This window comes from Acinonyx jubatus, chromosome E3 (assembly GCF_027475565.1).
Source record: "Acinonyx jubatus isolate Ajub_Pintada_27869175 chromosome E3, VMU_Ajub_asm_v1.0, whole genome shotgun sequence".
In the NCBI taxonomy this organism is placed as follows: domain Eukaryota; kingdom Metazoa; phylum Chordata; class Mammalia; order Carnivora; family Felidae; genus Acinonyx; species Acinonyx jubatus.
The window spans coordinates 20,522,544-20,548,059 of NC_069398.1; the positions used below are offsets into that span (position 1 = coordinate 20,522,544).

A 25,516-nucleotide genomic window follows, 5' to 3' on the forward strand; every position below is an offset into this window, starting at 1 on the left:
CATCTCCCCATTTCCCCTAACCTCTAGCCAATCTATCTGTTTTTGAGTTTGGCCTTTTAAGATTCTACATACATGGGAGATCATATAATATTTGTCTTTCTCTGTCTGACTTATTTCATTTACCACAATGTCCACAAGATTCATCAGTGTTGTCTCAAATGATAGAATTTCCTTCTTTTTTATGGCCAGATAATATTGCATGCTATATATAATACCACATTTTCTTTATCCATGCATCCCTGATGGACACTGGGGTTGTGGACTAGCTTCTAAGTAATAGAGTAAGTAAAAGTGATGGGCTGTCTCTTCTGAGATTATATTACAACAAAGACTGTGACTTCCATCTCCCTCTCTCATCCCTTGTCTTAGGGGAAGATAGCAGCTTTTTATGGAGGGGTACATGTAGCCAGGAACTAATAAAGAACCAGAGGCCTGTAAATGGCATTTGAGTGAGCCTGAAAGAGGATTCTCCAACTTTGAGATGCCTGCAGCCCTGACTCACAAGTTGAATGTGAGAGACCTTGAGCCAGAGGACCTAGCAAAGTGGTACCCACATCCCTGACCCACAGAAATTGTGAGAAAATAAGGGATTTTTGTTTTAAGCTGCTAACGTTGGGGTAATCTGTTACCAACAAGGACATTGCTTGTTACTCAAAATCACTATATAAAGCTCCTGAAATCTCTGAGAACTGAAACCAGGGAAAAGCTGGCCATCCCCAAGAACGGTGTGTTTCTTTCTTCTTAGAGACTGTGAGAATAACACACACATGTTCTCCTTTTAGTTGTGATCACCAGGAAGCTCAGAGCCAAATTTATGGTTCAATCTTAATAATTATGCAAGACTCTATGGCCTGCTTACCTGTGTTCTTACTCCTGGTCTTTCTTTTTATTCTGATTTGTCTTTTTCTTTTTCCTGTTTTTTTTAGTTCGTTTTTATATTTTTCTATATTATATTAATTATGTTAACCCATCTCAAGTTCAACTTACAGAGAAGCAAGGCATCCATAAATAACTTTGTTGTTTTTTTCATAAATAATTTAAAAAATATTTAAGTTTGCACCTGTTGAACACGGAGGTGCTTGGAGGTTGTGGGGAATATCAGGCAATGGAAGCATGGCTCTGGAACTCCAGGCATTGGTCAGGGTTAATCTGGATTGGGTCCAAAAATATCAAATGATGACAAAAAAGGAAAAAGGGATGGCAATGATCGCCACCCCCCAGGGGGAGGGGCCAAGGGCTTACTCAGTCACACGTGAAATTTATTATTCGCTGCACCCAGTCCCCTAAAGCCCTCAGGCACCTCACCGCCCTCATGACCCCTCCCGTCCCCTCACGACCCCTCCCCTCCCCTCACGGAGCCCCGCCCCTCTTTCCTCTGGCCACGCCCCCCCACTCTGCCCCGCCCGCCGCGCGCGCCGCACCGCCTCTGTCTCCGCCTGCCGGCCCGGCCTCCGACGGTTGCGCGCTCCGCCCCCTCCCGCCGCGCCCGCGCGCGCCTTCCCCGCCCCGCCCGGCTCTCTCCTTTCGGGGCGGTTGGGCCACGCGCCTGTGGGGGCGGGGCCCAGAGGAGGCGGTCGAGCCAATGGGGCGCGGCGGCGGCGGCGGTGGTGGCGGCGGCAGCGGAGGCGGTGGCGGTAGCGGCGGCGGCTGGGTCGGGCCCCGACGGGCGGCGGCGGCTGAGGTGGAGGCGGAGGGAGGCGGCGGCGGCGGCGAAGGAGGCGGCGGCGGCGGCGGCGGAGGGGGGAAGATGGCGGCGCCCGTCCTGCTGAGAGTGTCGGTGCCGCGGTGGGAGCGGGTGGCCCGGTATGCAGTGTGCGCCGCCGGGATCCTGCTCTCCATCTACGCCTACCACGTGGAGCGGGAGAAGGAGCGGGACCCCGAGCACCGGGCCCTCTGCGACCTAGGGCCCTGGGTGAAGTGCTCCGCCGCCCTTGCCTCCAGGTAGCCCGGTTGGGGGGAGCGGGCCGGGAGCGGCCGAGCGGGGTGAGGGCGGAGGCTGGGGGTGGGGAGCGTGCGGCGGGAGCTCGGGCCTGGGGGGCGGCGGGGACCGGGCCGCGGAGGGACCGACGGCGCTGCGAGCCTGGCCGGGGCCGGGGGCGGCGGCCGGGGGCTCCGGCCCGGGGGACGGCCCGAGTTCAGGCTCCCGGGGTGGAGGCGGCGGGGCCGCGAGACCGGCGAGGAGGGATGAGGTGGCAGAGTGCAGCCGGGAGGCCGGAGCGGACCGGGAGCAGTTGGGCCGGCTGGGGCCGGGCTGGGAAGGAGCGAGAGGGGTTCGCGGAGGGTGGGTCCCGGCCGGCTTGACAGATTTCCTGGTTCTCGCCGGGGAAGGCGGGTCGAGCGTGTGGGACCCTGCCGTGGGAGCGGTGAGGTCAGTGTCCACCCCTCGTCCCGGCTCGCTGCCGCCGGAGGCTGTGCGGCCGGCGTGGGCTTGGGTTGCATTTCCCACTGTCTTCTCAGTGCTAGGACAGGTGTTTCTGTGGTCAGGCCTCTTTGTACTCTATAGCGCTAATGAGAATTTGCAGACTTCTTGAGACGGTGACATTTGCAGGCAAACACGAATTTGACCCTACTCTGGAAGAAGATACCGGCACTTAACATATCTGATTTCTTGGATTCCCCCTCGTATATTTCAGTGTGCCTGAGAGGGGGAATTGGCCTGAGTTTGGGTCTAGTTTAAGCTTCATTTGAGTAAAAGGGAGTATGTCATGTGTAGTGGTAGTGTTTGGAGCATTTGGTGACTTTTAAATGTTGCTGATTAGTATAATGGGATACCCATAGAAGATTAAAAATACACGCCTTGCTTAAGTGGAGGGATTGTTTTTTTTTTTTTTAACTGATAACTTTAGGTTTTTTAAAATGTTGTAGTGATTTATCTGTTATATTTTATTTTCTGCGTTGGATTTTCCAAGGCAAGTTACTTTGGAAAAAAAGAGGAATTTACATCTTAAAGTGGCGGCTTTTTTTTTTTTTTAATTAGTGAGGAGGGTTCATTAAAAGTAGCAAAAGTGAAAATGATTTCAGAATTGATAGGTTACAATTTTTATAAAGACATACGATGCTTAGTATTTGCATTTCTTAACAGTAGTCATATTTGAACAGTTTCTTCCCCTCCTGTTAATCCGTAATTGCTAGGTAGATGGTAATGTATAGCTCACTAGTTTATTTTGACCTACATATTGGTGATTACATGAAGAAGCAAGCATGGGAGTTTGTCTTGTTACTATTTACAAACTGCAGGCTGCCAGTCTTTTCCAGTTAGACAGCTCTATCTCATTTGCCCTTAAAATCCTGTTGCGTTAGTGAGAAAATAGTCATCATTATTGCTACATTAAACACAGTGCGTTTAAAATGTAGATATTAGTTAACAGTTAAAATATATCAATGTGACAAAAGCTAACATTTTTGATTGGGTATTTTGAACCAAGTTAATAGATTTAATAGACTCAGCGTCTCTTTGAGAGCCACTGAGTGTATTTTATGCAAACATTTTTATGTTATTTTCACTTCCATTGGAAAGGACTTTTACACTTAAAAGTAGCTTGCACCCAGAGTTAGTTGAATAAATATATAGTGAAAAGACTATCCAGCAGTATATTTTAAGTAATTTTTAAAAAGAAGAAATAAAAATAACTTTTGATATTAGGTGAGTATGGAGTTTAGGCAGAATTATTACCAGTTTTAGATTTTGCAAACACTGTAGTCTATAATAAATTTAACTGGGCCTTTTAACATGTGGGCATGGAAAGACTGCTTTATGTTACCCAAACTGTGTGGTTAAGTTCTTAAAATTGATTTTCCTTTGAGAAGGCATGTTTTGAACCATGTAATAAGTGCAGACTCTTTTTCAGTTATATGTCATTTAAGGTCCATGTTTTTGTGCTCTTTTTAAAATTTTTAATAAAGCACCATAAAGTAATATAAAAGTAAGACTAAAAATAACTGGATCTTAAAAACCGTAGTTTTAAATGTGAATTTAATACGTTGTGATTGCAACTAACTTTTAGTTACATAAAATAAGTTTGATGCTTGCTAAAGGAGGATAGGTAAGAAATAAAACGTGGCTAACAAAAGGAGTAAATAACTTATTTGCCTTATACACAATAAAATTATTTTCAAGAAATTTATCCGGTTTGATCAGCCTGTTTATAAACTGCTTACAAAACTATATATATATACATATACATATATATATATATGTATATATATATGTATATGTGTATACCGTGTGTGTGTGTGTATTTAATGGAGGCACAGAAATTTGGAAATTAAAGTGGCTTGAGTCTGATTTATAGACCAATTTTTTTTTGTATATAGTTAGAATAAACATTGTTAAAAATTTTTATTTTTTCAGAGAGTCTTTAAATAAAATCAGATTATTGGAGACCTCAAGTAATTCTTTTTCTTTGACTTAATTGTTGATTGCCACTTAGTAGAGGTATTAAAAATGTGACTATTTTAGGAAAAGGAAGTCTGAGCCCAAGTTAGAATGAGTAGAATTGCAGATAAAAGATAAGGAAAGTTACCTGATGAATCCTAAAGTAAGCCCCCCCCCCCCAGTGTTAACTCATGTGATTTTGGATTGCTAAATCCCACTTTATTCTCATTTTTCAGTCCTTCAGTGTCTTAATCCAAACAGAATAGAGATTAAAGAGAGAATTTTAGGTGGGGATGTATGTGTGTTTGTAAATTCCTCTAGTATTTAGGAAGGCATCATTGTCTTAAGGGAATAGTTTCCAGACTTTGGATTTCAAAGGAAATTATTGGGACACCTGGATAGTTCAGTTGGTTGAGCATCTGACTCTTGTTTTCATCTTGGGTCATGATCCCAGGGTCATGGGATCCAGCCCTGCGTTGGGCTCTGTGCTGAGCATGGAGCACAGCCTTAAGCCTGTGCTTAAAATTCATTCTCTCTCTGTCTCTCTCCCTCTCCCTCCCTCCCCCTCTTTCCGCCCTCCCTCCCTTCCCCCCCTCCCTCCCACTCTCCCTCTTCCCCTCATCCCTGAGTGTGCTCTCTTTCTCAAATAAAAATTAAGCAAAAAAAAAAAAAAGAAGAAGGCACCTGGTGGCCCAGTTTGTCAGGCGTCCGACTCTTGGTTTTGGCTCTGGTCATGATCTCAAGGTTTCATGGATTCAAGCCCCACGTGGGGCTCTGCACTGGCAGCAAGGAGCCTGCTTGGGAATCTTTCTCTCTGCCTTTCTCTGCTACCCAACCCCCCCTCCCCTACCCACCCATGCTGTCTCTCTCTCTCTCACAAAATAAATAAATAAACTTAAAAAAATTGTTTTTAAAGAAGAAATTATCCACCACCACCCCAAATTGGGTGCAGTGGAGTTACCAATTTTTGTTTTGTTTTGTTTGTTTTGTTTTGTTTTGTCAGGTGTAGCCAATAAAAACAGTAACATATCACTAGCTACATTCACTATCATTTTATTTTAAAAAAGGATATTTTAACTGAAATAATTTGAGAGGACAGAATTTCAGAATAAAAGACCTCTAAATTGAATCATTTAGGGGCACCTGGGTGGCTCTGTTGGTTGAGTATCCACTCTTGCTTTCAACTCAGGTCGTGATCCCAGGGTCATGGGATCAAACCCTGCATCAGGCCCTGCTGAGCCTGCTTCAGATTCTCTCTCTCCCTCTGCCCCCTCCCACACCATCTCTCTGTAAAGTAAAATGAAATAAAATTGAATCATTTAGCTTTATTAAAAAGTTTCCTTTCTTATTATTTTTCCTCATTTTTATATAAATCAGTAAAAGTCTGTTGCAAACCTGCACCAGCCTTCCAACCAACATTAAGTAGCCCCTGTTTTGTGCAGAGCTCAGATCCAAAGATTCTTGGTGGGCTCCTAGTTCTGCTGCTTGTTAGACTGTGACCTCAAGCTGGTCACTTACCTTCAGGGAGCCTCCATTGCTACATATGGTAAATGGGGCTGTTAAAACCTGCTTTGCCAGAGAATGGTGGGATTAACAATGATAGGTGGGATTAACAGTGAATACCTGGATAGTACCTGGAATAAATTATATACTCAATTATGGCTGTCGCCATTGACTGGAGATGTTACTTTTTTTGCAGTATCTGATAATAAATGCCTTTAAGTAATGTAAGTTGTTTGCTTAAGGTATAGTCATTTGTGTATTTAAAAAAAATTTTTTTTAATGTTTATTTTTGAGAGACAGAGACAGCATGAGCGGGAGAGGGCAGAGAGAGAGAGGGAGACCCAGAATATGAAGTAGGCTCAGCACAGAGCCCGAAGCGGGGCTCGAACTCACGAGCCGTGAGATCATGACCTGACCTGAAGTCGGACGACCGAGCCACCCAGGTGCCCCAGTCATTTGTGTATTTTTTAAATGTAAATTATTATACTTTATTGTTCCCTCCATGCCATAGTATAAAGACTTAAAGTCCATTTAAAACAATTTCAGAAGCATGGCAAGAGAAACAATATGATATGCAGAATATTCTTTATAGGTATTTTCTGCAAGTTACATTAGACCCCCTTCTAAGAAAGGTTTTTTTTGTTAAGAATACTACAAGTTATCTTTAAAGATTAATAGGCTTGGCAATTCTACATTTTTAAAAGCTGTAAAATAGTATTTGAAAGCCATCAACTCCTCAAAAAGTTGCCTTCTTTTGCAAAATGTTGGTTTAGTACCTCTCTCATGACAGAAAAAAAAAGTAGTAGTGCCATCTACTTACTACCCCTTTGTTGAAATCTTCCTTTTTTTTTTTTTTTTTTAAAGTAGGCTCTACTGCTCAACGTGGGGTTTGAACTCATCAGCCTGAGATCAAGACTCACATGCTCAGCCAGGCACCCTGAGATCTTACATTTTTAGAATAGAACCTTGAAGTTTTTGGTGCTCCTCGCTTTGTCCGCCTAGACTCAGAGGTTAAACGATTTGCCCAGGGTAACATAGTTACAGCAGATTGGGACTAGAAGCCTGGCTTCCAGAGTACTTGTTTAGAGACCCCGCCTACATTTTTTTTCAGTTAAATTCTTGTATAGATAATGCATTTGCTGCTTCAAGTTCAAAGATACTAAAGCATATATGGTGAATAATCTTCATAACCCCGTCACCCAAACATGCAGTTGTCCTCCATCAGCAACTGTGAAACCTTCTAGAGCTTTTTGTGCACATACAAGCATAAATATGACCGTATTATTCTTCCCATTTTTATTTTATTTATTTATTTTAAAGAGAGAGAGCACAAGTGGGATGGGGATGCAGAGAGAGAGGGAGACAGAATCCGAAGAAGGCTCCAGGCTCTGAGGTGTCAGCACAGAGCCTGATGTGAGGCTCAAGCTCATGCTCTGTGAGATCATGACCTGAGCCAAAGTCGGACGCTTAACCAACTGAGCCACCCAGGTGCCACCCCCATTTTTAAACATAAATTATCATATTATATATTCTGATGTGTACCTTACTTTTTGTTAGCATTCTTTCCATCACATATTTTAAGTGCTTATATTCACATTTGTTATGTTGTTAATAATTGCTGATATGTAAAAGAAAATTTGTTCTAGTGGTTTGTTTAGATATGAACCTAATAAATAAAATATAAGTTCTTATGTTACTATTGTTTCTTGGTATGGAAATTTCAGAAGCAGTACAAACTTAGAGTACAAGAGGAAAGGAGGCCTATCCACAAAGGGTGACCAGACTGCCATGCATTAGAGATAACTGTGAAAACTTAAGATAATACTTACTGTGTGCTAAGCAGTGTTCTAAATGCTTTACTTGTATTATTTAGTTCTCATAACAGTCCTATGAGGTGCTTTTATCACTGTTTTACAGATGAGAAAACAGGCGCACAAAATACAAATGAAACTTGATTTAGATAATACGATGGCAGAGGCCTGATTCTAACCCAGGCAATCTGTCTCAATATTAGATTGAGTGATCTAATGTTGACACAGTGATGCCCATATCAGCCAAATTTTTTAAACTATGCCAACCTTGGTGCCATTTTTTTTTAACATCTGTATGCCAGAATGCCTAGTGTTTGTATTATAGCTTTTACTTTTTTAGAGCAATTTTTTTAGAAAAGTAAGGACATTACTATGAAGGTATGGTATATAAGAAGTTGTTTCTGGAGTGGTTGCCTTCTAATCCTCAACTTGTGAAGATAAGGAGTTTGTCACACTTAGTGAACAGGTATGCAGTGGGGTGAGCTATCAGGAAGACTTAACATAATTACCAAGGAAAGGAAGATAAAGGGCATCTAGGCACCAGAGGCGGGGAGGAGAGAAAGTTGGTTTGAATTCGTACTAGGGTGGGGTAGCCCTTTCTGAGAGAGATGTTGAGTCATGGACCTACTGTACATGGAGTCAGGAGAATTGGGCCTGGGGTGTGGTGCTGGCTAAATCACCATACAGAAGTAGGAATTTAACAGGGATTCATTTCCTTGACAATTTGGAAGACTCTAGGGAACAGTATTGGGAAAGGCAGAAAATGGTGGCCCTTTGGGGGGACTAGCAAGTGGCCATATTTGGATGTAACATAGACCCACCTGGGTTGGGAAAGGACTGGAATCTAGAGCTTGTCCCGAAAAATGCAAAACCAGTCATTCTTATAAACCATGTGTTCTTGTAAACTTGGACAAAACTTAAAAGCACTGAGCCTTGGGTTTCTCTTCTATATAGTATTTGTATTCAGTTGCACTAGATTGGTATTAGATTATCTGTTTTCAAAATTCATTCCCCAAACTCCTAGTTGTGTGGTGGTACGACAGGGATTTCATAAGCATTTGATTCACATTTTAACATGTTAAACTTTAAAACATTATAAACATTTATATATACTCAATTGCATAACATGCTAAATTTTTTAACACAGTAGAGACCACTGATTTATACTGCCAGGTTATCTCACAGGATAGTTATGCTAGGTGAGAAAAAGTACCAATCTTAAATAGTTGCATACTGTATGATTGCATTTATATAGCATTATTGAAATAACAAAATTATAGCAATGGAGAACAGATTAGTAATTGCCAGGGAGTTCAGAATGGGGGAAGGGATGGCTTGGTTAAGGCAGGTAGCTTGAGGGGAGCCTTGTGGGGAAGGAACAGTTCTGTATTTCAGTTGTGGTTACATGAAGCTACAAATGTGATAAAATTGCACAGAAACACACACATACACAAACATGCAGGTAGTGAAATCTCAGTAAACTCTAGATTGTACCCAGATTAGTTTCCTGGGGGTACCTGGGTGGGTCAGTAGGTTCAATGTCCAACTTTGGCTCAGGTCATGATCTTGAGGTTTGTGGGTACGGGTTCTGTGTTGGGCTCTCTGCTGTCAGCATGGAGCCCACTTTGGATCCTCTGATCCTTCCCTTTCTGCCTGTTGCCTGCTCTTTCCTCTTTCTCTCTTTCAAAAAAAAAAAAAAAAAAAAACAAGATTAGTTTCCTCATTGTGATATTGTACTATAATTATGCAAGATATTAACCAAGATATAAAGTTTGGAAAAGTGACCTGGGGACCATTCTGTGCATTTTTTGCAAATCCCTGTGATTTATAGTTATTTTGAGATAAAAAGTAAAAAAGAAGAGGGGGAAAGTAACATGTTTAGAATATTTGAGGGAAAATAAGCAAAAGGACAAAATTAAAATTATCCTAGGGCAGTTGGGTGGCTCAGTTGGTTAAGTGTCTTACTCTTGATTTTGGCTCAGGTCATGATCTCACGGTTTGGGGGATCAGCCCTGTGTTGGGCTCCATGCTGCGGATACAGAGCCTGCTTGGGATTTTCTCTCTCTCCCTCCCTCTCTCTCTGCCTCTCCTCTGCTCATGCACTCTCTCTCTCTTAAGATAAAAAAAAAAAAATTAAAATTATCCATAATACCACCATTCAGGATAACAATCCTTATAATAGAGTTTCTTGCTTTCTTTGTGTATATACTTGAATTCTAAAAAATACTATTGATTAGAAGAATTACAGCTATATATTGGTATTTTAAAAATTCAGGCCGGTGCTTGTTTGCTCATGTAAAATTATATCAGCAAATTCACTATTATGGAACTCTGACTGCCTTATACTATTACATGTGACTGCTTTATGCATAATATGTCATGTCATTATTATTACATATTTTAAGATTTATTATTAGAGATTTAACTTAGGAATGTTCTTCTACTTAGACTTCTGGACAGGTATAATAAAATCCTTAGATAGCATTAATGTACTATTTAAAAAATGACAAAAAAAGTCTTTATCATTTGCAACTGCTAATCTCTTTGGATCGGGCTTTTCTTGATACTGTGCAATCAAAACATAACAAGTCTGACTGCCCCAATCATCCATAATTTAGTTTGTGTTAATCAGAACACCTTCATTGTAAATGTTATAAACTTGAGCTTTTAAAATATACTGATAAGGGGGTGCCTGGCTGGCTCAGTCAGTAGAGCATCAGACTCTTGATCTCAGGGTTGTGGGTTCAAGCCCCACGTTGGGCGTGGAGCCTATTTAAAATAAATAAAGTAAAACACTTAAAAAGATGTAAATACTTAAATAAAATACAGTGATAGAATGAAATACTACTTTAATCTGTTTCTCATTATAGATCCACATAAAATTTCATTTGGAAAAAATTCTTTTACTAAGAATTTTTAAAACTATTAGATTATAAGCTATAAAGTTGCTTTAATTATGAGCATCTATAACTTAGGGGAATTTCAAAGATGCTATTTTCACTGTTGTGTGATTATTGACCATTTTAAAAATAGTCATTGAGGAGCGTCTGGGTGGCTCAGTTGGTTAAGCGTCCGACTTTGGCTCAGGTCATGATCTCAAACTTCAGAGTTTGAGCCCCTGCATTGGGCTTTGCACTGACAGCTCAGAGCCTGGAGCCTGCATCAGATTCTGTATATCTCTCTCTGTCCCTCTCTCTGTCTCTGTCTCTGTCTCTCTCTCTGTGTATGTGTCCCTCCTCTGCTTGTGCACGCTCTCTCTCTAAAAAATAAAAAAAAATAAATAATCATTGTATTTGAGAAGTAAGATAGTGGAAGATCCATGACAAAATATGAATTAAGGTGGAGTATACTCAACTACACTGTGTTTTATAAGTTTGATTTATTTCTGCTTGTGCATTGTGTTAAAAATTAATATCACAGACTTCTATAGAGCAAGAGTACCTGGATTGAAATCTTGGCTGCATAACTTGATCTCTCTTTTGTCTCAGTTTCCTCTTCATAAAATGAGGGTGACAGTAGTGTCTAACTCAGGATTATAGTGAATATGAAGTGTACCAATGCCCCAGTTTCTGTAAACAGTATAGCACCTGGCACAAAAGTAAATGCTCATAAAATGTAGCTATTGTTTTAAAACATGTTTTTTTTTTTCTTTCATTAATCTTGTTCAGCAAAATCTGTAGCATTCCAAGGTGGTTGTTTTTTTTTAACTTTCATATATTTTGTTTGAATTTTTTTTCATATTTAGCTCCTTTAGTTTGAATGGAATATACTTTTATGTGTGGTGTGAGGTAGGGATCTAACTTTTTTCTAAATTGATAGACTTTTGCCTAACTCCCAATTTATTGACTTGACCATATTTGAAGTACCACAAGAATTTCCTTGTATTCTATAGGGCCTCTTTCTGGATTCTCAGCTCTGTTCTAGTGACATGTTGTCTGTGTTTACACACATTTCCATTACTATAGTCCCCATCTGCCCTGTGGTTTTAAATAGTAATTTGATATCTGATGGGGCAAATATGCTTATTTTAAAAAATGTTTTGGCTATTCCATCTCAGGTGAATTTTAGAATTTATTTTGATGAGTTCTAAAAAACATCCCAATGAGATTTTGATTAGAATTGTACTTAATTTTTAGATGAATTTGGGAGTCAACCTTTACTCAAAACTTCCCATCAAGTAACATTGTATCTATTTCTGGAGTTACTAATCTGTTATCATTTTAACATAGATGCCCATTGTGGTCTTGTTTTGTATGTGATTTATGTGGTGCTGTAAATTGAGAAATTTTATGATGGTGTTCCTGGTCATGGATCCCAGGAACAATTTTCTCTAGTCTGCAACCACTATTTTCAAGTCTATAGGCACCCCAAGGAAGAAATTTATGTTAAATATTTGTACTTATAAATGAAAAACTAAAATACTTTGCATTTATTCTTAACTAGGACTTGGGTACCAAACTCCCAAGACAAAAGAATGTAATGAGCCCAGCTGGGTTCATGTGGAAATTTTTTTTTTTTAATCCAGTTAGTCTTAAATTGTTTCAAACTAAAACAGGCTGTGATATGGACCCCTTTCATCTCCCCAATTCTCAAACATGGCTAGATTTTTCCTTTGTGATGTGAGCAAAGCCTGCTCTAACTCATTCCTATCAGTGCCCAGGGCTGTGTAACCAAAGCACACATTTGCTTTGGCTGACTGCTGATCTGGCCTTGGCCACACGCCTCAGGCCTTTTCTGCCCAAGTAGTAGATTTGGCCCTGGCTCTCACTTAGAGAAGAGAAACCCTCTTGAGGGCTTCTCATACCACTCTAGTCATGTAGAAGAAGCAGAAAAGTGAGCCTGTACTCGTGTGCTGAACTTTTAATGGTGATTCTACCCAGTATCACACAGACCCAATCAGTGCTCTCAAATCTGTCCTCTTCCTTCATGAGAATCAGGGAGAAAGAACAGTGAGAAGGGCCTTGATTGCTCACTTCTAAAGATAACATAGAAACTTTCAGCCATTCTCAGAAGCATTGGTTTTTCTCTTGGGTTGTTGTCTCAAATCAACCAGAAAGAGGTGGAATAAAAACTGGCTTGCTGAGTATTGCACATAAGCCATATCCTCTCTTAAGTATGCATCAACCTGCAGTGGGTGACTTATTACTCATGAGACGTTCTCTTCCCTTGCTTAATGGTTCATGACATGTTCTTGATTTTCCTCCTACCACTTGGTTCCTTCTCAGCTTTCTTTACTGGCTTATCCTCCTGCAATTACCCATTATGTTGGTTTACCAGGAATCAGCCCTACCCTCTTGTTAGTCTTCTTTCCCTAAACAGTCATGTCCGTGTTCATGGCATCACTCACAGATGAACCTAAAATTTATATCTCTAGCCTGGAAATTTATGTCTATAGCCTCAAAATTTATATCTCTCTTTTGAACTCTAGATCTGCATATCTAATTGCCTGCTGGACATCTCTAGTTAGGTATCTCCAAAGTGCTATAAGTTTAATGTGTCCAAGATTTAATTAATATTCTTACCCTGAAAATGCTTTTTCTGATCCCAGTGAAAGGCATCACTGCCCCAGCAGTTGTGCAAGTCAGAAACCTGGGAGTTGTCCTTGGTTGTTTCTCCACCCTCCCCTCCCCCACCAAATCCAATCAATCACCAGGTCACATTGATTTTTTTTTTTTAACCTTTTTTGTTCTGATTTGTAACACACATATGGAAGAGACATTGAGCTGTGCATCTTTTTTGACGTAGTAATGACAAAGCATAACCCTTGTAACCAACATCCAGGTCATCAAATAGACTATTGTCTTCAGAAAGCCCTCCCTTAACCCCCTCCTTATCAAATATACTCTTCCTCCTTCTCAAGAGTAACTAACTTCTGTCCTGACTTTTATGATACTCACTTTCTTACTTTTCTACCTGAGGTTGCATCTAAACTTGGTTTAGTTTTTCCTGCTTTTTGAACTTTGTAAACGGTTCCATTTAAATGGAACCATTTAGTTTGTATTCTTTATTCTGGCTGCTTTCACTCAACAGTATTTTGTGAAATTCATCCATGTTTTACGGAGCTAGAGTTTATGTGTCATTGCTGACTATTCTGTTATACAGATACATCACAATTAACTTATTCACTCTTTTTTTGGATGGACATTTAAGTTGTTTTCACTTTGCAGCAATTATGAATAATGCTGCTATGAACATTTTTGTGTGTCTTCAATTTTAGTTGGTAATGCCAGACTGTTTTCCAAAGTGATTCCAATAATTTAGATTCCTACCAAACAGTGTATGAGATTTCCTGTTGTTCTACCTGTTTGTCGGGTGTTGGAATTGTCAGTCTATTAAATTTTATTAGCCATTCTGGTATATATGTAATGGATTTTTGTGGGTTATTGTGGTGTATTTCAGTAAAATGCAAAAATCCTAAATGTACAACTTGAAAATTTTTTTATATGTGTATGTGCCACTACTCAGAAGAACATTCCTATCACCTCAGAAAGTACTCTTATGCAACTTTTCAGTCAGAAGCTGTTATTCTGACAATACTGTTTTTTAAAAAAATTTTTTTATGTTTATTTCTGAGACAGAGAGAGACAGAGCATGAGTGGGGGAGGGGCAGAGAGAAAGGGGGACACAGAATCAGAAGCAGGCTCCAGGCTCTGAGCTGTCAGCACAGAGCCCGATGCGGGGCTCGAACTCACAAACGTGAGATCATGACCTGAGCCGAAGTCGGTTGCTCAACCCACTGAGCTACCCAGGCGCCCCCTGACAATACTGTTTTGACTTCTATCACTGTAAATTTGCTTTTCCTATTCTTGAACTTCATGTAAAAGGACTCCTAACAGTATGCACTCTCTTGTGTCTGGCTTCTTTTGCCCAGCATAATAGCAGTTCATCCAAGTTTTTGGTTTTATCAGTTATTTTTTTATTGCTTAGTGCCATTGTATGATTTTATACACACACACACACACACACACACACACACACACACACACACTCAGTGTATTTTTGGGTCATAGGGTAGGTATTTAATTTTGTTAGAAACTATAGAACAGTTTCCCAAAGTGGTTGTTCTATTTAACATTCCTATTTGGTTTTAATTTGCATTTCCCTAATTACTAAAGGGGTTGAGCAGCCTTTCCTCTGTTTTTTTGTTGGCCATTTAGATATCTTCTCTTTGAAAGGCTCATTAAAGTCTTTTGCCCATTTTTCTACCTGGTGTTCGTTCTTTGTCTTATTCATTTTAAGATACATATATATATATATATATGTACATATTTATATGTATATATGTGTGTATGTATATACATGTGTCTATATGTCTATGTATGTTCATGTATATTTTTTCAGATAATCTGTGTTGTGTATATTCTCTTCCACTCTGTGGCTTGCTTTGCCTTTTCATTTTCTTAAAGGTATGTTTTGATTAACAGAAATTATTAGTTTTAACATAGTTAACCTTCTCCTTTATAATCAGCTTTTTGTACCTTGGTATTGAAGATATTCTCTATAAAGATATTTTCTCTTACATTTTGTCTTTCACATTTAGGTCAACAATCTATGGAATTTTTTTTAATTGTCTCTAGACAAAAACTGTATCCTTTTAAGCCAGATGTGACTCTTCACTAAGTTTTTGTTTTGGAAAATAGTGATTTTTCATAAAGAATTTATTTCTGTTAATATGTAATGGATTTCTTGTTATTTTTTTTAATTAAAACATTTTTTTTTCTTAACATTTATTTATTATTGAGAGACAGAGAGAGAGCACAACCAGGGGAGGGGCAGAGAGAGAGGGAGACACAGAATCCGAAGCAGGCTGCAGGCTCCGAGCTGTCAGCACAGAGCCCGACATGGGGCTCGAACTCACAAACTGCGAGATCATGACCTGAGCCAAAGTCGGAAGCTTAACCGAGAGAGCCACCCAGGCACCCCTCTTGTTATTTTTAAGTGAACAAATATTTCAGTTTTCTATTTTAATTTCAAGTGTGATAAATATAATAGATAAAAGCACATGAACTGAAGCTCTTTAGAATTTCAGGTTTGAGAGTTACTGTGTAGCTTTATAAATCTTGATAAATAGTAAATAATAAATCTTGGTTATTTTTGGCTCCTTGCATTTGTATATACATTTTAGAATCGGGTTGTAAGATTCTACAAGAATACTTGTTAGGATTTTGATTGGAATTGGCATTGAATAAGTTTAGGGAAAATTGAAATATTTACACAGTTGCATCTTCCAGTTCATGAACATTGTCTCTCAGTGTGTTTTGGTCTTCTTTAATTTTTTTCTCAGTAATGTTTTGTAGATTTCTAAACAGTTTTGCACATCTTCCTAACAGAATTTTTAAAGTGAAAAAAGTCTATATCAGAATACATTAAAAAAAAAAACAAAACATTTAACAAGAAGACTAAGGGTATCTCTGAAAAATGTGAAACTTCACTGAAGGACATAAAAGAATTGAATATATGCTGAAACATAACTTTTTCTTAGATAGGATAACTGTCACATTGGAAAGGTATCATTATCCCTGTAGACTGTCTGCTAAATACACTTTTGCGTCTTGTCATTTCTAAAATTGAGATATGCCTTGGGGTGCCTGGGCTTAACCTGGGTTGATTAAGCGTCCAACTTCGGGTCAGGTCATGGTCTCGTGGCTTGCGAGTTCAAGCCCTGTGTAGGGCTCTGTGCTGACAGCTCAGAGCCTGGAGCCTGCTTTGGATTCTGTCTCCCTCTCTCTCTCTGCCCCCGCCCCACTCATGCTCTGTCTCTGTCTCTCTCTCTTAAAAATAAGCAAACATTAAAAAAATTTTTTAATTGAGATATGCCTTAAAATTGAGGATACCTTCTAGTCACTTCTGGCCATGTGGTAGTGGTGAAGAAGTTTTATTTATGAACATCTTAACCAGTTTATTTTACTTATTTTCCTTTCATTATAAGCACAATTCATATGCATATGCTAAAAGAGCTATTTTAATAAGCCTAAAAGAAAAATCCTCAGTCACAAGGCAGCATTATGTCAGGGTGGCAATGTCCTTTTTTTAGGGCTACATAAAATTGTACATCTTATATTGAAGGTATTTTGGAGTTGATCAAACATAATTTGTAAATCCAGTGTAATCCCAGTTAATATTTCCACAGGCTTTTAAAAACATGATTCTAAAGTTTATATGAAAGAACACAAATGGAATTTTTTATAAAATATGAAAATCAATAATTCACGAAGGAGAATTAGTAATGTGAAAGTCAGGGTTCAAGCTGAAGTGATTAAGCATGCCGGAGCAGGTAGGTTATCCCCAGAACAGAGCTGAGAGTAGTGCTGTGACCTCATTTATAGAAATGTCACAGGTAATGAAGGTGAAAACAGTGAATTCTTCAATAAGTAAGTAATATTGTGTTAGCCATTTGAGAAAAAAGAAAGCTAGCTTGCTATCTCACTTAAAATAAAGAAAAGCTTTTATTGAGATACAATTCACAGATAGGAAAGTACACATATTTTGGGAATGCAAGCTGGTGCAGCCACTCTCGAAAACAATATGGAGGTTCCTCAAAAAACTAAAAATAGAACTACCCTACGACCCAGCAATTGCACACTAGGCATTTATCCAAGGGATACAGGTGTGCTGTTTCGAAGGGACACATGCACTCCCATGTTTATAGCAGCACTATCAACAACAGCCAAAGTATGGAAAGAGCCCAAATGTCCATGGATGGATGAATGGATAAAGAAGATGTGGTATATATATACATACACACACACACACACACACACACACACACACACACACACACACAATGGAGTATTACTCAGCAACCAAAAAGAATGCCATCTTGCCATTTGCAACTACGTGGATGGAACTGGAGGGTATGCTAAGTGAAATTAGTCAGAGAAAGACAAAAATCGTATGACTTCACTCATATGAGGACTTTAAGAGACAAAACAGATGAACATGAGGGAAGGGAAACAAAAATAATATAAAAACAGGGAGGGGGACAAAACAGAAGAGACTCATAAATATGGAGAACAAACTGAGGGTTACTGGAGGGGTTGTGGGAGGGGGGATGGGCTAAATGGATAAGGGGCACTAAGGAATCTACTCCTGAAATCATTGTTGCACTATATACTAATTTGGATGTAAATTTAAAAAATTTTTTAAAAAATTTAAAAAAAGGAAAGTACACATTTTAAAGGGCCAATATTTTTTATGTATCTGTACACATGTAACAAGATCTGTCACCTAGATCAGGAAATAGACTCTCTAGCACCCCCAAGTTTCCCTTATATTTGCCTCCTAGTCAGTACCAACCCCCTTGGTGGTAATCGCTTTTTGGGCCTCTGGCCATCAATTAGTTTTGCCTGTTTTTGATCTTCAAATAAATCAATATATTAAGTCTTCTTTGGTGTCTCATTTCTTTCACTTAACACTATATGAGATTTATTTATGTTGCATGTAGCAGTTCTTTTTTATTGTGTAGTATTGTGTTAATATGCCACACTATCATTGATAGAAATTTTTGTTGTTTACTTTTTTTTGCTAAAATGAATAAAACTGCTTAGAACACTCTTGTATGTGTTTGTTGGGTGTTAAGTACTCATTTGTTCTTGGAATTGAGTGGAAGTGGTGGGTCATAGGCTACATATATGTTTAATTTTAGTGTATATTGCCAAACTGTTTTCCACAGTGAGTATACCAGGTTACATTCCCACCAGCAACATATGAGAGTTCCAGTTGCTCTAAGTTTTATAAAATCTCAGAAACCATAAAGAGAAAAAGTTGATTAATTTGCATAAAGGCAGACAAAACCTGTGCATGGCAAAAACTAGCATAAATGAAGTTGGAATGCCAAAGATAAACTGGGAAAAAATATTTGCTGTGCATCATTTTCAAGGAGCTAATTTCCTTTAAAGAAAAGGAAAAGACAGGAATCCTTTTAAATAAATACAGGAAGGACCAACATCTCAACAGACAAGTGGGCACAGTACATTCAAAGACAGTTGAAAATAGGGGCACCTGGGTGGCTCAGTCAGTTAAGCATCCAACTCTTGATTTCGGCTCAGACCATGATCTCATGGTTCTTGAGTTCGAGCCCTGCATTGGGCTCTGCGCTGACAGTGTGGAACCTGCTTGGAATTCTCTCCTCTTCTCTCTCTCTCAAAACAAACGAACAAACAAACAAACTTAAAAAAAGACAGTTGAAAATAAACACAAATAGTTCTTAAACAGGAAATTTCAGCCATAATAAGAGCAAATTGAAACTATATTGAAAACGTTTTTAATGTATTAGATTGGCAAAGATCAAAAATTTTGATTAACTTGGCTGAGATGTAGAGAAGTATCAAGTTCCATATAGTAATGGTAGGATTCTAAACTCTGAAGAGCAGTTTGATAATATCCATTAAAATTAAAAATGTATGTACTTCAAGAGTAGTAAGGATAAATAAATTATGATGTGTTTATACAATAGAATATTACAGAGAACAAGAATGAATGAGTTACAATTTACACACAAAAATAGATGGTTCTTACAACCATAATGGTGAGTGAAAGAGCCAGACAAAAATACAAGTTCCAAAACACAAAATTAAAGCTATGTTGTTAGAAGTCAGAGTAGTGTTACCTCACTGAAAAGGAACACAAGACAAGCTTTTGGAGGCTTGTAGTGTTCTATATCTTAATGTGGGTCCTGGTTACACAGTTGTGCTTACATTGGGAAAATTCATCAAGCTTTTGTGTACTTTTCTGAATGTATGCTATAATTCAATAACAAATTCTAAATAGATAATAGCATGTATATACACAGTCATAATGCACATACCCCCCCTTTTTTTTAGCAGTTCTTTTCTGTGCTTGTAAACACGAATACATACATATATACTCTTGTATGTGGCAGTTAAGTAGTATGAAGACATTCATTGCCATGCTTATCATAACAAAAGTTGGGACAAAATCTAGTTACCAGTCAGTGGGGAACTGGTGAAATAATTAATGGTAATGTAATAGAGTGAATGAATAGCAGCTCTTAAAAAGTGAAAGGGAGTTCTTTGTGAACTAATTTAGAAACATCTCTTAAGATGTTTTTAAAAGACCAAGCAAGGTGCATGAATGATATATGTAGTATGCTAATACAGTTGACCCTTGAAAAACATGGGGGTTAGGGGCACTGACCACCTGTGTAGTACAGTTTGCATTTTTTAAAATTGAAGTATAGTTGACACGCAGTGTTACATTTCAGGTATTCAAAATAATCCACAATTCTATACATGCAGTTACACTCTGTCACCATACAACATTGTTGTAATATTATGGACTGCATTCCTTTTGCTATACTTTTCATCCCTGTTTGTGACTTTTTTTATTACTGAAAGTTTGTACCTCTTAATTTCCTTCACCTGTTTCGCCTGTCCCCTCAACCCCCCCCTTCCCTCTGGCAAAATTCTCTTGAGAATTTTTCTGTTTTTGTTTGTTCATTTGTTTTGTTGTTTAGATTTTTCCACATATAAATGAAATCTTGTGGTATTTGTCTCTGATTTCACTTAGCATGATACCCTCTAGGTCCATCCATGTTGTCACTAATAGCAAGATTTCGTTCTGTTTTATGGCTGAGTCATACTTCAGTGTGCATATATACCACATCTTTTTTATCCATCCATCCATCCATCCATCCATCCATCCATCCATCCATCGGCACTTAAATTGCCTTCAGCTCTTAGCTATTATAAATAATACTGCAGTAAATAAGAGTGCATATATCTTGAAACTAGTGTTTTCATTTGGGTAAATGGGCAGTGGAATTAGTGGATCATACAGAATTTATAATTTTTTGAGGAAAACTGTTTTCCATAGCAGCTGCACCAACTTACGTTCCCACCAACTGGGTGAGGGTTCCCTTTTCTCCGCATCCTTGCCAGCACTTGTTATTTCTTGTGTTTTTAATACTAGCCATTCTGACTAGTATGAAGTCATTGTAGTTTTGATTTGCATTTCCAGTGTGTAACTTTTCACTCCCCCAAAACTTAGCTGCTAGTAGCCTACTGTTAATTGGAAGGCTTGCTGTGAACATAACATAAACAGTGAATTAACACATATTTTGTATATTATACAAATATATAAGCTAGAGAAAAAATGTTTAAGAGGAAGAGAAAATACATCAGTACTGTACTGTATTCATCAAAAAAAATTTTTATTATGACTAAATCTGCAAAGTTCAAACCTGTGTTTAAGGACCAACTGTATTTTGTGTGGGTATATTTTTTAAGTCATTTACATAAAAAGTATATAAATAGAATATTTCTGGAAGTATAGAAAAATATATTAATGCTGGCTCTCTGGGGAGAAGTTGGTGGCTGGGGAACAAAATGGGAGATACTTTCCCTGAATACTCGTATACTTTTAAATTTTAAAAATTTTCATAATGGCAAAGTGCACATAATATAAAATGTACTGTATTAAGCATTTCAGGTGTACAATTCAGTACTCTTAATTTTATTCACATCATTGTATAACCAGTATCCAGGACTTAAAAAAATTTTTTTTAATTTATTTTGAGAAAGAGAGAGAGAATCCCAAGCAGGCTCCACACTGTCAGCAGAGCCCGAAGTGGGGCTCAAACTCACAAACCATGAGATCATGACCTGAGCCAAAACCAAAAGGCTGATGCTTAACCAACTGAGCCACCCAGGTGCCCCCAGAACTTTTCAAACCCATTAAACAGCTCCTTGTTTCCTCCTCCCCTTTACCTCTGGCAATCACCCATTCTACGTTGTGTTTCTATGAATTTGACTACTCTAGATACCCCATAAAAGTGGAGTCATAAAATATTCGTATGTATTTTTGTGACTGGCTTATTTCACTTAACATAATGTCCTCAAGGCTCAGACATCGTATTTTGTGATCTTTGAATTCTGTACCTTGTTCATTTATTACCGATTTCTATTATTTTTTTAATGTTTATTTTTAAGAGAGAGGGAGGTGGGGTGGGCATAGGATCTGAAGAGGGCTCCACATTGATAGCAGAAAGCCTGATGCAGGGCTCAAACTTGTGAACCATGAGATTGTGACCTGAGCCGAAGTCCAATGCTCAGCCGACTGAAGTGCCAGGCTCCCCTATTACCTATTTTTAAAGGAGCATTAGAATAAAAAGGTAAGACTTTATCATTCAGAGCTGGTTAATTATATGTAAAAGTTGGTAGTGTGTATTATTCACATCAACCATCATTTAATGCCAGTTTTGTCAGCAAAACAGATTTATACCATAGTGCCATTTAAAGTTTTATTTTACTACATATTTCTCCTTGTTTTCATGTATAGGTATCACCAGAATAGAGGGTCATTAAGTCCCCAGCCTCTTGACTCTCAGTCTGCTCAGTACAGCAGTTTTTCCCCTGGGCTTATTGTCCAACTTTGGCCCTTTCCTCAAAGTCTACCTCTTTACCCCTGGCACAACCTGGTTCTATGCCAAGGGCATTGCTTCCTCTTTGCAGATTTCTCCTGTATCTCTGACCTGGAAAAAAAGGGTGGGGGGGGGGTCTCGTTCTAGAGCTTTCTGCAGTAATATTGTTTCCCATGAATTGAGACTCATTCTATCAGGATTGTTGACTGAGTGTGGGGACAGAGGAACAAGTTGAAATGACTGAAGTTTATGAGAGGACTTTGTACTATTAAACAGAACAGAGAAGGACAGGCAGGCTCTAGGTGGAAGATATGTGACTAGTCTTTGAATAGGTATTGGTTTGAGATGCTGGCCTATATTGGTTTGAGATGCTGAAGCTGTGAGCTGGAAGTGGGGATTTAGAAAATAAGTTTTCATTATAAATTTAGTGTATGCCAATGTGTGTGTGTTTATGTGTGCCTGTGTAGAAAATGCAGAAAAGTATATAGAAGAAAAAATTATCCATAGAATAGATTATCATTCTTAACATTTTAACTGAATTAACTTCTGGGTGTGTGTGTTTATTTGTTTTGGTTACGTGTTATGAAAGTATATGTATGAACTCTCACATTTTAAAATGGAGCTGAGATTTTACATTTTGTGTTCTGCTTTTTTTCTTTGTATTCTGTTCATGAATGAAAAAGTCCAGAGCCAGTTACATGTGATGCTTCTCTTGTGTTGAAAGTCAGCAACAAAAGAAAGAGGTCATAAATGCAATTGTAGGGCTTGTTGAAATCACACATGGTGAGAATCCTGCACAGATGGAGAAGATAATGTGGCAAGGACAGAACTTTGGAAATTTGCCTATATTTGGGGATTCAAGAATAAGAAATCATAGAGAAGCAGGAGAATTAAGAGTTTAGTGTCAAACTAAGAGTGGAACAAATTCCAAGAAAAAAAGGAGTAGTTAGCATTGTTAGGTACTAAAAAGGAGAGTTCTGGATGAATACTTTAGATAAGAAATTGTGAAATCACTAGTTGATCACAAAATTGATTCTGTCCAGCAACGATGGAATGTCAGGGACTGAATTTACCTTGCTATTTTAAACAACTGGAAAGTCAGCATATGAAATAACAATTTAGAGACATTGGATAAGAGGCAACACGGCTGTGATCACTGAAAGAAGAGAAACAAATTTACCGAGCTCTGTGGTTGTCCCAGTTTCTTGTTGGGAGGTGTTTTTCAGGCTGCAGAGCGGAGAGGGGAACCCAAATAGAGCCCAGTGGTTTCCTTGAGTTGAGAAGACAGAGATGGGAGTTTGATGGGGCAAAGGCAGCTCTCATTTGTGGGGCACAATGTAAGAGAGGAGAAGTTGCCCAGAGAACCCCAGAGATATGCAGGTGTGTACCCTTGAGTCTGGTTGAGCACTGATCTTCACATGCATAAGAAGAAACTACCTGAAGTCAAAAAAAGAACTCCACTGAAAAAGAGTGGGCTGAAACTCACACAAGGTTGGGAATAGTGTATGTTCTCACTAGCCAAAGTATATGTAGGGCATCAAAAAGATATTACCTTGGTTATAGGGCTAAATTAGCCCTAAAATAAAGGCTGCTCTGGACCTACCCTACCAAAGCATAAAAGCAAGCCTTGGAGGATCCAGATGATTCCAAGAAACTTAATTGTGTTCTGGAACAAAAACAAGCACTTTTTAAGGGAATATAGCAGAATCTAGTACCCCAAACATAAAATTCACAGTGTCCCTGCCATCCAATTAAAAAATTACCAGGCAAGCAAAGAACCAGAAAAATAGGACCTATAATTAGAAAATAATCAGAAAAATAAAAAAATGGAAATAAACCCAGAGATGATGGAATAAAAAAGTTCATTAAAGCAGCTCTTTTAATAGCTCTATTTTTTTTTAATGTTTATTTTTTGAGAGAGAGGGTGTGAGCAGGGGAGGGGCAGAGAGAGAGGGAGACAGAGAATCTGAAGCAGGTTCTAGGCTCTGAGCTGTCAGCACAGAGCCTGATGTGTGGCTCGAACCCACCAACTTCAAGATTATGACCTGAGCCAAAGTCAGAGGCTTAACCGACTGTGCCACCCAGGCACCCCTAAAACAGCTCTTTTAAATATACTTTATATGTTCAGGTAGGTAGAGGAAATGGTTAACATAATGGAGAGATATTAAAAAGACCTCAATATAACTTCCAGAGATGGAAATGGAGTGAAAAATATACTCAAGGGATTAGCAGCACATGAGGAACCAGCAGATCAGTGAACGTGAAGATGTAACAGTAGAAACTGTTCAAAATGCGACAGAGAAAAAATGTGAGGAAAAATTAGCAGATCATCAATGTCTAGAACAGGAACAGTAGTCAGGAACAAGAACAGTCTAACATATGTGTATTGGAGCCCAGAAAAGAGGGAGGGAGGAGAACGAAAGATATTTTTAATAATGACCAGAAAATTTCCAAATTTGATGAAAATTGCAAACCCACAGATTCAAGAAGCACAACAAATCTCAAGGAGAATATGTATAAAGGAAACCACATCAAGATACATCATAATCAAATTGCTGACCACCAGTGATAGGGCAAAATCTCAAAAGCAGGCAGAGAAAAAAGACACATTATGTAGGGTAACAAGAATGTCAGCAGATTTCTTATCAGAAATTTAGCGAATCAAAAGACGGTGGAGAGACATCGTTAAAGTGCTTAAAAACAAACAAACAGAACTGTTAGCCTAGTATTCCTTATCTTGGAAAATACTTTTCAGAAATAGTAGTGAAATAAAGACTTTTGAACAAACTTATGCTGAGAGTATTTGTTGCCAGCAGACCTGTACAACAAGAAATGTTAAAGGAAGTTATTCAAGCAAAAGGTAAATTATTTAAGGTAGAAATATGGATCTTTACAAAGGATTGAAAAGTACCGGAAGTGGTAAATGTGGGGTAAATATAAAGATATTTATTATTAATTCCTTTAAATGATCATTGAATTGAGTGACTAACAGGTATGGTGTTTACGTTCGGAGTGATGGAAATGTTCTGGAATTAGTAGCTTTAAAAAGATACTTGGGGGGCACCTGGGTGGTTTAGTCGGTTAAGTGTCCAACTCGATTTTGGCTCATGGTTTGTGGGTTTGAGCCCTGCATGGGCTGTGCGCTGGTGGTGCGGAGCCTGCTTGGGATTCTCTCTCTGTCCCTCCCCTGCTTGTGCTCTCTCTCAAAATAAATATTTTTGGGGAAAAAAAAGATACTTGGTTTTTAAAGCAAAAGTAATAACGTATTGTGGATTTTATAACATATAGAAGTAAAATGTATGACAACAGCAAAAAGATGGGAGGAAAATGGGAATATATGATTAGAAAGTTCTTAAATAATACATGAGGTGCTCTTTATCTGCTATGGGAAAGCGGCCTAAGTTAAAGGTAATATAAAGATACAATGTAGGGGCGCCTGGGTGGCGC

General features: G+C 38.7%; 1 protein-coding gene and 1 non-coding gene across 2 annotated transcripts in view; both read left to right on the top strand.

Moving 5' to 3' along the window:
* Positions 1 to 1,630: 1,630 nt before the first annotated feature.
* The window catches only part of VKORC1L1 (vitamin K epoxide reductase complex subunit 1 like 1), a 62,785-nt gene continuing 38,899 nt past the window's right edge, over positions 1,631 to 25,516 (top strand). The window contains exon 1 of the mRNA XM_027041831.2: positions 1,631 to 1,941. Within this exon, the coding sequence (XP_026897632.1) occupies positions 1,748 to 1,941 (194 nt within the window). The 5' untranslated portion in view covers positions 1,631 to 1,747. The remainder of the gene's footprint in view (positions 1,942 to 25,516) is intronic.
* Positions 10,380 to 10,452, top strand: TRNAK-CUU (transfer RNA lysine (anticodon CUU)). Its single transcript has one exon. It is a non-coding gene; the product is annotated as a tRNA-Lys (tRNA).